This window comes from Melanotaenia boesemani, chromosome 3 (genome assembly GCF_017639745.1).
Source record: "Melanotaenia boesemani isolate fMelBoe1 chromosome 3, fMelBoe1.pri, whole genome shotgun sequence".
In the NCBI taxonomy this organism is placed as follows: domain Eukaryota; kingdom Metazoa; phylum Chordata; class Actinopteri; order Atheriniformes; family Melanotaeniidae; genus Melanotaenia; species Melanotaenia boesemani.
The window spans coordinates 36,491,766-36,504,003 of record NC_055684.1 but is presented as its reverse complement, the minus strand read 5'-3'; the positions used below and the strand labels follow the sequence as shown (position 1 = coordinate 36,504,003).

Sequence of the window (12,238 nt, the reverse complement as noted above, 5' to 3'; positions counted from 1 at the left end):
AATAGCACCACCTACATCCACCGTGGGATTACATTTCATAATTCTTCTCTCCTTCCTAACTTTTTACATTCCTTCAGTTTAACCCCGTCAGTGGAATGTAAACGTGTTGATTCATCGGGGAAAATAAATGTCTGATGTTGCTTTCTTTTTCTAGTATCTATTGAATTTAATCATGCAACTTGCCCCTAATGTGGTGGTGAAGGTGTGATCAGCCGCATGTGAGCTGTGCTTTACAAACATCTTACTGTGAATAAAGATTTCTTTTTGGGTGAAACGGTGCTAAATGACCATCTGGACAGAGATTGAGTTTAGAAACGGTCTTAAAATGAAAACACATTAAGCTGGATGTATGTAGGATATGAGTTCACTCTGAGGTCAGTGCGCTCATGAGCTTAGCTGCCCGGGGATACCTGCTGTTGCTCTGCGTGGCATCTTTTGCTTGAGGTGGGTTCATGATACCTCTTCGTTTTATTGCAGAGCAATGAAGAGAAAACAGGAAAGCTGGCATTGCAGTTAGCCTCCGTTTATGCATCACCTCCTGGCTAAAGAGTAAAAGAATCTGATTTTATTTGTGCTATGGTTTTTAAGACGGATTCCAGATGTTGTGGCTATAAATATGGTTTTATTGATACCAGTGCAGAATGGAGACGAGATTAGGATTTGAAAATATCTCAGTCACTGCGAGCACTTGAACTCTTGAACTTTCTTAGTCAGGGAAAATGGTGTAATATGTGTTGGAACTTCACAGGGCTGTGATCAAAGTAGTTGTTGTTGCTAATTTTAAAAAAACGATTTGAAGTTTTATTCCTGTCTATCAGCTGTTCCAGCACCACAGTGAATGTCAGCCAAAACATAACACAATGTGGACTGTTTTTTACTCCTTAATCCACCTCCCGTTGTATAAATGAGACTGAGAGAAAGCTTTTGAGATGCTGAACTCCATCCTGGCATCCTGGTTTTCTTTTTCTGGAAATAAGAAAAAATAAATCACTAGTAGTGGACCACAGACTGGATTTCATTTTGTCTACAACTTCTTACATTTGGTATTTTATTATGGGTACAGCAAGTGACATAAATCATAATTATTGTCCTATCAGACTGCAATGTGTCAAACTGTTAACACATAAAACTGCTGTTTGCTCTATTGCCCCCCCTTACACACACACACACACACACACGTTAGTACATGCATCGCCTTTTATCCCAGTCTGACTCCCTCTTTTTTTCTAATTTAGTTAAATATTAAAAGTTCATTATTGCCCTTAAATGTATGTCAAATCCTGATTGCAGTGTTTAGTTGGGAAAGCTGGGCAGCATCCATCCCGTCCCCAGTCTTTATTTGCAGAGGTGCTGAACATAGAAGAATAGAATAGAATGCCTTTTATTGTCATTATACACATGTACAACGAGATTAAGCCATCCCCAGTGTCAGTGCAGAGAGAGCAGTATAGAAATAAATAATAAATAAAAGATCTAAGGTATAAAATATTTACAGAAATAAAACAGATGTGCACACTCTAGTTATTTGCAGATATAAGTATGATGTCTATGTCTGAAAAAATAAAATATATTGCACGTTCAAAGTATTATTGCACGGATCATGATATGTTGTACATGTCATGTGACAGAATGTATTGCACATATGTTGTTAGTGTCCAGCGTATTTCAGATTCGGTTGCTCTTCTCTCAGTAAAGTCAGATCTGGTCACCTTTAGTGCCACAGAACCAAGCTGACCATCTTATTATTACATGTAAAGGTAATAATGCTTCATTTTAGACGTGATGGGTGCAAAACACTGTTGAGTGATTATCTTCCACCTCAAAAGCCCTTATTTAGCACCATGCCATTTGTTGGCACCTCTCTCTCTCTGTGTGTGTGTGTGTATGTGTGTGTGTGTGTGTGTGTGTGTGTGTGTGTGTGTGTTTGCTGCAGAGACAGCTGTTGATCAGGACAGGAAGTTTTTCCTTCTCTACCTTGTTTGGATCATTACATGCCAATAAGTGTGCAAGTGTTTGTTTGGCATTCATACAGGTGCCACACAAGATTTTAGTATCTCTGTTAACCTTCGGCTGAATCTCCAGATGTGACTCTTTGCCTCATCTGTCTCTTCGTACGGAGGATGTTAAACAGAGAGAGAGGCAGGACTGAGGAAAGGTTATCCAGAGTTAAATGTTTCTTTTCCCAGATTTCTCTCTGTCTATATTTTACATTAAAACATTTATTTATTCATCATTTTATTTATTTATGTATGTATTTGTAATAGTGAAAGATGAAACTATATTGGAGCAATGGGGCATTAGTATTATGTGTCAGTGTATTTTCTCAGTTTGTGATTTAAAAATTCATCTAAATTATTAAGTAATTTCAGCTACACTTGTACACCTAGTTTCCCTATGGGAAGAGAAAACACACTGTAACAGAAATCTGGTCACTCTGATAAATTTCATGTGGTATTTTTCAGGGTGTCCAAAAATGGATCAGTACACAGTATAAAAAAAGTTGTAGATCTACTTTTTAGCTTTAAAAACCCATTTTGCTGCAAGTTCTTAAAATATCTGTGCACTTTTAATACCACTGCAGCTTAGCGATATTATCCTGTAAGTGAAGGCTCCGAGATGAAAATGTTAACTTTTTAATGTTCGGCTGAACCATCAATTGCCTGCAAACCTGGCTGGAGACTTTTTAAAGAAGTGCGTAACTATTATCCACATCATTTTATCATAATACCCTGTATATTTCTGTTACAAATATAAAGGAGAATTCATCATTTTAACCACTTTTGGATTTCCTAAATTTGTTAATTAAAGTTAAGATTTTTTATCTTTGTGTGTGTGTGTGTGTGTGTTCATAATCTGCTCAAAACATGTTTCTGTGTCTTTACATGTTTGTGGTGTTTGTGACGGATTAAAACAAGCACACTGTTAGCTTTACCTTCCAGGAGTTGAGGGTTTCTTTAGTGAGGGGAAAAAAGGTTGCTGACTTGACAGAATATTTGAAAGCTCAGTGTTTGACAGAACTTGTGCAGAGTTTAGATATGATACAGCTGTGACTAAATGAAGGAAGAATGAGGATTGACACTGGGTGCACAGAGGAAACTTTGTATGTCAGTTTGGAAAGCAGCTTGGGTTTCATACAGGAATGAAAGACTATTTGGTTTCTTAGATTCTCTGTTATAAACACAGTGCTTGATGAGCATTTATGTTCGATGTTCAGCCCTGTAAGGAACCTATAAATGGTCAACAGAAAAAGTTCTGCAGTCCCTGCAACTGCTTTCATTATATTCCTACTTTATTTTTTTTCCACCAGTTTTCTTACATCCCTCCAGTTCTCACTTTTTTGTGCATGCCTCATTTACAGTATGTCATCTGATATTTAGCATTTTTGCAGTATAATTAAAAAAGAAAGAAGAGTTCTTGCAGAGTGTGTGTTGTCACTGGAGTAGCGCTCACACAAGCAACCTTCCAACAGCCTCCTTGGCTTTGTCAAGCTTGCTTTTTGCTGGGTTAATGCTAACTCTTAGCTTCCAGAGGTTACCTTCAACTTAGAAGTCAGTAACTCGAATCTAAGAAGGAGTGTCTGTGCAGAACTCTCAACCTGTCTTTCCTTCTCACTTCATTTCACAGCTTGGTCAAAGGAGCTCTTGTGGTGTGCAGGGTATTGAATTAATTTGGCCTACAGTGATAAGTGTGTCTTACCCATGGGTCTAAGCCAAGGCTCTTCTTTCTTCCCTTTTTTAAAAACTGGTCACAATTCCACTTCCTATCGGCTTTTCTTTTTTTTTAACAGAGAAGTGCCAAAATGGAGTCGAATCAATGGCAACTATTGTATGGGAAGTAAACTGACAGCCGGGTGGACACTCAGGCTCAGCTGAAGACTCTCCAAGGTTCACATTCAGAGAAAGATGTGGTGCCTGGAAATAAGCGAACTGAGATGGCTGTATTGTTAGGCTCTAAATGACTTTAATTGAAGTGATGCACAAGTGTTCAAACATTTGTGAGCACTGATTGTGAACTGTAGTGATGCACCTGAAGATTTCCCCTCAGCTGGGCTCAGTACAATAGTCTGTAATGAAGAAGGCATAAAAAGTGTGGTGTTTTTCTGACACTGTGAAAGGAAGCCATGGTGTTCGTTTGTGGACACATGCATTCCTTTTCATATTGCACGCCTGCGTGAGTGCATGCTTGTTTGAGTGAGGGTGTACACATCTGTGATTTATCACCAGTGTCACTGAGCGTGGCTGCAGAGTGAGCCTGTTCTCATATCCCCACACATCTATTTTTACCTGCTTATTGCTTACCAGCCCACTGGAGACAAAGTGATTGGGAGATAAGACAGATGAGGAGATGGAAGAGGAAGAGGGCCAGTGAGAAAAGAAAAAGGGAAAGACTTCTGTTGTCACTAAAAAGATGACACTGTCTGCTTTTATTTCATAAGCTACAAATAGAAATTTGAAAAGTTTGAACACTTGAAGCAAACAAAGAAAGTCAAATCAAACAACAGTGTTGCATTAATTGTGAGTTTAGCCCATGTGAGGATCTCGCCATTGTTTCTGTTGTAGCACTTCTCGCCATTGATGCCATGCTGGCAGACGGTGAGCAGCCATTTAAGGCAAACGTGTGAATCTCACAGGCTTCATGCCAAATCACACACACATTCACACACAGACAATTTCCCCAAACATATGGCAGGATCTCACTAGGTGCTACCACAATACCTCACACTCTACCCCAGTGTGAAGGGACATCAACAATGGATACTCCCTTTCTTTGTCTCTGGGCGGTGAGAAATTCTTCTGTCGTCTGCTGCTCTTCTTGTTATGATTTTTTGCCAGTATCGTTATTACAGTTTCCGGATTCGGATTTTCAAACATGGCTTGTGTTATTTATAGCATGACTATCTGAATTTCTGTCATACTTTTGATGTTTGTGAATGTATGGGGTATCGAGAAAAGTCAGGAAACCCGAAGACTCCTGGCTACAGCTAACACACACAGGAAGCACAGCATCTCAGAGCGCCGTAGCCCTCAGACAACAGAATTTGATAATAAAGTGTCTTTAAGTTTAGTAAAAATGAAAGCTGCTCTCCAGGTTTTAGGGCTGTTTGTATAAAATTGACTAAATACTTTATAAAATACCAGAAGTATCAGATTGATGGTATATATGATGCAATGCTTCCTGTGCCTCCAAAACTAACTTGTGTCTGTTTGGGTGTGTAGGTACTACCCGCGCCCCACGTGAAGGAGAAGTTCCTGGTGTGGACTACAACTTCCTCTCAGTAGAGGACTTCCTGGAGTTGGAAAAAACTGGGACTCTGCTGGAAATAGGAACATATGACGGTAAGCTTGACAATTACCCCTCTGACTTGTTAGATGTAAAGTTGTCCACGACGCTGGACCGCAAAAGTATTTCAGCAAACCACCCTTTCATCCCCACGAAGCCAGGGATTAGCTTCCATGGAACCGACCACGTCTGAAGCCAGGTACCAAAGTGGATCAGTTTGAGTCCTTACCTTCTGCGGTACTGTGCGGACAGCGTAACCGCACCACTAGAGGATATGACGTCAGTGTGACGAACACGTGCTGATTCCCAGTCCACCCTTCATGAAGTTTTTCATGCTTTGTAGTCCAGTGTTTTTTGAAGAAGAAATGTTTCTTTTTTGGCCTCGCAGTGAATCCTCAGCCATCTTCTCTTCTTCCAATGTGAACTTCCTGCAACACGCAGTGAGCCTTTATCTACGCATGTGTTGTTTTGCTCTAGCTTTGGAGTGTTCTTTAGTGCCCCCCACAGCCTTGTAGTATGTACTACAGTGGTGTCGTGGGGATGTTGAAGCCTTTCTCTAGTTTCGCCACCGTTTTCACACCTGAACCGGCTTCAGTGTCATGTGGACATAGCTTTGTACTGCTGGAAAAAGTCCTACAGATGTGTCGGATTCGCCCCATCGGCCCTCTCTGGGCAGGGTACAGCCCCCTCTAAAGATGTAAGTAATTAGATAAACAAACTCTATTTTGGCCACGTAGCCAACATTGCATTACATGGCTCATTTGTAGCTTCATGAATAACTGGCCCAGCACAAAGGATGTGGTTTTTGTTAAGATATTGGCAATGTTGAAGGGACAATATTTAGAGCTTCAGCAGAAAACTGCTTGCTGGCATAGAGACACAACATTCTTGTGCACCTAATAACAAGATGTTCCAGAACAGTTAAAAGCAGCATACATTCGATTAAAGGATATCTAACCTGATTCACAACTGATGTGTCAGCTTGTTTGGCAGAACCACTGCCTTAACTTGTTTGGGTAAAATTAGGAAGGACATTTTTGGTTGTTCTTAAGATCTCGGTTAAATCTGCTGCTCGCTCTTTGAAGGCTCAACCCAAATGCTTCAAAACAGCAGTTTTCAAACAATGACGTCCTGTTGGCATCATCTTCCATAAAAACCTTGCAGTGCCCAATTTACCACTAGTGATCAAGACATTCCCTCCCACTGGTACATGAACTTTTAAACTGAACATAATTCATAGTGTTATGACTTGCTGAATAAATGTAAGGCAGATGTGTTACCCTCCTTAAGGATTGATGGATTTACTTTTTTTTAGACAAAATTAAAACTTTTTACTTGTTGACAAGAAAGACTTAAAATGTTTGGGGGGTTAAGAGTTCAAAATGTATTTCTGCTTATCTTGATCCAGTTTATGTTCTGTTTTAGTAACGTAACTAATGTCAATTCATAAAAACATATTAGAAGCTCACAAACGCACACGCACACACACATATATATATATGTGTGTGTGTGTGTGTGTATTAGGGCTGTCAAAAATAGCGCTTTAACGACTGCAACTATGTGATTAATTGCGTTAATATTTTTAACACGTGTGGCATGACAAGCCTCATACATCCGTCATTTCTCTGTTATGATGGCGGGATGTGGAGAAATTAGATGGACCCGCTTTTTTCCCACATTATTTTTTAAACTTGCAACAGCCCAGCTGCATTTTGCACCAACGTGTCTGCTCTAGTGGATCTCTGGTCGTCTCTGTGCAGCAACGGCTGTCGGTGATCAGCTGATCGGCTTTTCTTTCTTGTTGTGTTTGTTTATCGTTCAGCTGAGAAGGAGGAAACTGACGGTTCATGGCTCACACTGTTACATATTTACTCCAAAGTATTGTTTTGGCAAGACTCTTTTCTAACAAAGTAGCTGACAGGTGGTAGAAAGGATTTATATTTCAGCTATGCAGGGGCGGGTCTAGAAAAGATCTGATGGGGGGCCAGGCAGGAGCACTAACCAGGAAAAGGGGGGCACAAATGAGACCTTTCTTTAGGTCTAGATTTTATGAAATATTGAACTGATTATTACAAATAAAGTAATCATCTAATGTAAAAAAGTGAAGAAAAATGTGTAAAAAAGAATATGTATATCCTGGGATTCAGATGGAGTCTCTGTAGGTCTGCCTAGTTTCTCTTGGGATGAGCATCACTGGCTCTCTGCATGTTTTGTTCTGCCCCCTATGAAAGTGTTGGTTAAGCCGATTTTGCTAGCACTGAAGAATACTGCCGACTACATGACCAAAAACAGGACAAATGAAATCATCCAAGTTTTAGACATTTCTTAGGGTATAAAAGTAGGAAAACGGGGGAGAAAACGGCCACTTTCTGCTTTATCTGAAAGTGTATCATTTCATGGCTGTGTTGAAACAACTTTGACTCGCCACATATCTACAACAAGCCATATTAGTGAAAAATGATGTCAGAGCTACCAATAGAGTAAAGGATTAATTAGTATTGATAAAAAATAAACATTTCTGAAACTTTATTCAAGAAAAACAAAATGCAGTTTTGCTTCAGGGAGCTAACATTCTCCCACAGATAATTTGCATACAAAGGCTGTGACTTAACGCCCCATCCAGAACACACAAACCCCCTTTGACCCCTCTTTTTATGCCCTCCTACTCACATCTTTATCTCTCACCTCCCTTCTTCTTCTCTCCCTCCTCCTTTTGTTGCCTAGGTAACTATTATGGGACACCCAAGCCACCAGAGCAGCCCCCAAGTGGGAAAGTGATCAGCAGTAGCCGTAGTGGCGGTGATGCCCCACTGCCAGACGGGCTCAGCCGTAGCCTGCCGGGCTCACAGCACTCCACTCCCCAACGAGCCAAGTCCTACAATGACATGCAAAATGCTGGACTAGTGTTTGGAGAGCAGCAGCAGGAGGACGACGAGGACCTCCCTGACATGAACAGCAGCTTAACAGGTACGTTAAGCTGCTACGGGGGGGTGAACAGATGTGTGTGTGTGTGTGTGTGTGTGTGTGTGGATCGTAGCAGGGCTGCAAAAGCCTAAAAGACTTGAGTGAGTTTTAACAAAAGCCTGAGAAATAAAAGTCTAGTTTTTAACCCAAAGTTAGAAATGTGAAACTGCTGGATGAGCATTTAAAAGTACATTAAAAACAAACTTTAAAAAGAAATAAATTAGATAAAGACAATAAAGCTCAAGTAAAAAATAAAAGTATGTAAAAAAGTCTAACTTTGTCTCTTATTGATACATTATGCTTTATTTCCATATAACTTATCTTAAGTTTAACTCCTGACCTTTAAGTGTTTCTGACTCAATAAACTACTCGTGCATTTAACTGAGCTGATTTTTGACATCTGGAGATATTTTACATCCGCAGACACAGTTCAGAATAAATACTGTTAAATAACTGCTCATTTAGATTAGTCTAGTAACATTAGATTCTGGATTTTAAGGCCTAAAAAAGAACGAGCCTCAAGGGATGTTATCAAAGCAGTAATGTTGATTATCCACCAAATGAAAGCCAGTTGTGATAATTAATACAAAAGCTGTGTCATTTATTTAACAAAACATCCAAGTTTTTGATGTTTACATCTCCCCAAGCCTGGATTCCCCCATTTCGATGTTTGTGTATTTTATAGTACTCTGCAGCCTCACATCATAGTCGAGGAGAACCGCTGTAGATGTGTAAATGTCATCTGTTTCTCTGGAAGGAACTTTGTCAAACTGAAGAGAAAAACATTCCTTTTTTTAATTAAAAGTTGCTGTGCTGGACCTCAGATTGTAAGCTAAGCCTACATTTCAAACTGAATAAAAAAAACTAATGTCCGCATGTACTAACGCACATTCTGAGACCCTTGAAGTGTTTGTAATGTTTTGTGCCTGTATAGTTTTCTTTTAAGTAATTTAACTCCACTGCCATCAGCTACAATGTCTGAAATGATGCTTATTAATTCATGAAATAAAAGAAGTATCATATAATCTGCAGAAATATAACAGTAAATACTCAGACTTTTTGTAACCTAATAGGTTTATGGCATTACTTATTGTTTGTGTTTCCTCTGTGTGAATTAATGAGAATTAATGAGATAGAATCTAATCAAACTGAAAATTTAAATATCTGAATATGAAGACTGTCTTTTCATTTTGTATATATTTTAACATAGAATTTATTAAACTTTAGCTAGCAATCATTTCCTAGCTGCTCCATAAGACGGCATGAGTAGCAGTATGACAAGAGACAAGCTAGACTAATGAAACAATATAAAGATGTAGGAATGTAAAGCGTAGCGTGCACAGTTTGGATGAACAAACTCTGTACATTTAAACACTCTTGCACACAGATGTGTTTTTAGTTAAGCGACTTCACAGTAGGGTTGTTACAGGTGGTGAATAAACAGACATTTGAATCCAGGGCTCTGCTTGAATAGTCCTTTTTTTAATAAAATGACTGAAGTACCAACGCACCAGCTGTGATACGAGCTGTTTGTATTCTCTAAATTATAAGAAAAGGAGCTTCAGTTATTTTTTTATTATCCCTTAGAGTAGGATACAGCAAATCACCCTTTATGAAAGAAAGATTCAATTTATGGGGGCCACAACTTTCACAGCAAAGCTTGATTATGTGGTTTGTGTGTGTCAATATGAACAGTGGGGTGAGTGTGGGAAGCCTGTGACAATAGCATGTTTCATTATGTGCCTCCCCCGGCTTTCTTAATCATAAACCTTAATAACAAATTTTATATCTTACTGATGTAAAGTCTCTGTAAGATTGTGATGAGATACGGTTGCATTAGATGAAGTATCTAAAGCACTTTTTGTAGAATATTTTTGACCATCTGTAGTTTGAGTGCAGCTGGTCTTCATTACAGTTTAGTGTGGTGGAACCTTTCTGAATTTCTCCCAGTACCTTTCCTAAACCCTGTGACCAGTTAGGTCAAGGAAAAGAGTTTTTAACTGTTCAGCCAGACTCCAGGTTTTTCCAGCATAGAGCCTCAGGTTTTTCCCTGATTTCTTTGCACTGGTGATATTACAATTGATTTAGATTTAATAAACGCTTTTATTTTTAAATAAAGATTTTATGTTTAAAAAAAATCTTATTTTTCCATGAAGCAATGAGTCGCTGTAGTTTTGTTTCGCGAGCCGGTGATGGACACCTTAAACATGCAGCTGCTTCCACAGCCGTCTGTGACCTCTTTATGTGGATTTCAGTCACACTTTTTAGCTACTCGTTGCCTGTGGGAGGGAAGAAGTGGAGAATTTAAGCACTTATAGATGAAATGGGGGATAAAGTTGTGAGAAAGTAGCAGGAAATGAAGAACGTGGGAGTGTCTTAAAGGGGGCTAGTCTGAAAAGGAATAGATGAAGAGAAAGAGGCAAGTAAGGGAGACTGCTCTTTTGTGAAGAAGAACATTAAGGTGAAGTAAGAAGAGACAAATGCAAAGGAAGCACTGCTGCACAAGACAAGGACTTCTTTGACTGGCGAGTAAGTGGTCCCTGAGTTTTGAGTGCGTTTGCTTTTACATCTGCATCCAGAAATGTAAAATAGTGCCACCTGGCTGCAAGCAGCAGAGGCTGGATGGATGTGTGACATCCATATTTGAAAAATAGGAATTATGTAATTGGGTAGGTCATCTGTGTTTGTGAGTTGTGTGTTAGTAGGTCAGTGGACTCCATCCTACAGCTATTTCTGCCTTGTACTTTAAAGCGGTGAGACCAAAAGTTGTTCATTTGCCGTCTGTGACTGTGTGAGCTGTAACGCTGCCTGTCGAGTGTGAAATGAGACAACAGGAAACTAAGAGATAACGCTTCACTCATCAGGATTCTGGGTGTGAACTGCCCCCCCTCAGCTGTCTGACGTTAATGTGTTTGCAGCTTCAGGAAGTAGCTTAGGATAAATGATTACAGTCAAACGTGTGTTACTGGGGTTGTGTTGAAACGTGGATGGTAACGTTTTGAAGGCTTCTGGATTGAGACCTTTTTAATGGAATATTTGGAGTTGTAAACCTTCTGAGCTGCTGATTTTCGGCCGCGTGGTTTGATTCATTCATTTCTGGTAAAAGCTACTTCAGCTGATCTTCATCTGTTTTCACAGCTAGTTTTGCTGGCATCAAGCAACTGAAATACTCCTGACACCAGGCTGTTTGTTTTCGACTCTTCCAGGAGATTCTAGTGAATTAGACGAAATTCATCACTCAGTGCGCCCCTTTGCCCCCCGCCAGAGTGACCTGTCCTACCCAGGGACAACCCCCTCACCATCGGCCACCACGGAGAGCACACAGCAGACACACTCTCACCTGAGCCATCCTCCCCCGGAGGACCCGCTGGGACCTCTGCCTGACAACTGGGAGATGGCCTACACCGAGAACGGAGAGGTCTACTTCATAGAGTAAGTTCCTGAAGATTTTTACACAGAATTACTTTTTATTCTTCTCTCAACACTGTTTTTTCTCTTTTTTTGGGTTCTTTCTGCTAATGCGGTATGAGCTTGATGTGTGAGTTCCAGTTAATTAAAATTAATCCAAAGGAAGTGGTGTATATACATTTTGTTTTTCATTTATGTTTATGAATTTCAGATTGGAAAAGAGCATAAGACTTGCTGTTGTTCAGATTGGGATATTGTAATTTGTTGTAATTTTTCTGCCTCCTGTCTGAAATCAAAAATGAAAGAAGTAAATCTTCACAATTACAAGGGCTGTATTTATAACCTTGGTCTCTACAGAAAGGTGAGTCATGTTAGATTAATACAGAAGTCTCCAAATCAAGATATGCAGTACTGTGTTAGAGTAAATTAATCTCAAACACAGTAGAAAATGTAAAGATTTTCCTGCCCTAAAAGAAAACCACCTTACCTTCAGTGAAAACCAGAGAGCAGCCCAGTTCATCTCGGATTAGTGAAGTAATGTCTAATTAGTAAAAAGAAGCTAAAAAAGTGAACCCGTTTTACTGGT

At 39.6% G+C, this 12,238-nt stretch overlaps 1 protein-coding gene across 8 annotated transcripts in view; it reads left to right on the top strand.

Annotated features, from left to right (window-relative positions):
* Positions 1-12,238, top strand: part of magi1b (membrane associated guanylate kinase, WW and PDZ domain containing 1b) — a 133,391-nt gene that overhangs the window by 80,763 nt on the left and 40,390 nt on the right. For all 8 annotated transcript variants that reach the window (XM_041979699.1, XM_041979701.1, XM_041979698.1 and 5 more), the window contains exons 3-5: positions 5,217-5,336; positions 8,005-8,247; positions 11,451-11,676. In XM_041979699.1, coding sequence (XP_041835633.1) covers positions 5,217-5,336; positions 8,005-8,247; positions 11,451-11,676 — 589 coding nt within the window. The remainder of the gene's footprint in view (positions 1-5,216; positions 5,337-8,004; positions 8,248-11,450; positions 11,677-12,238) is intronic.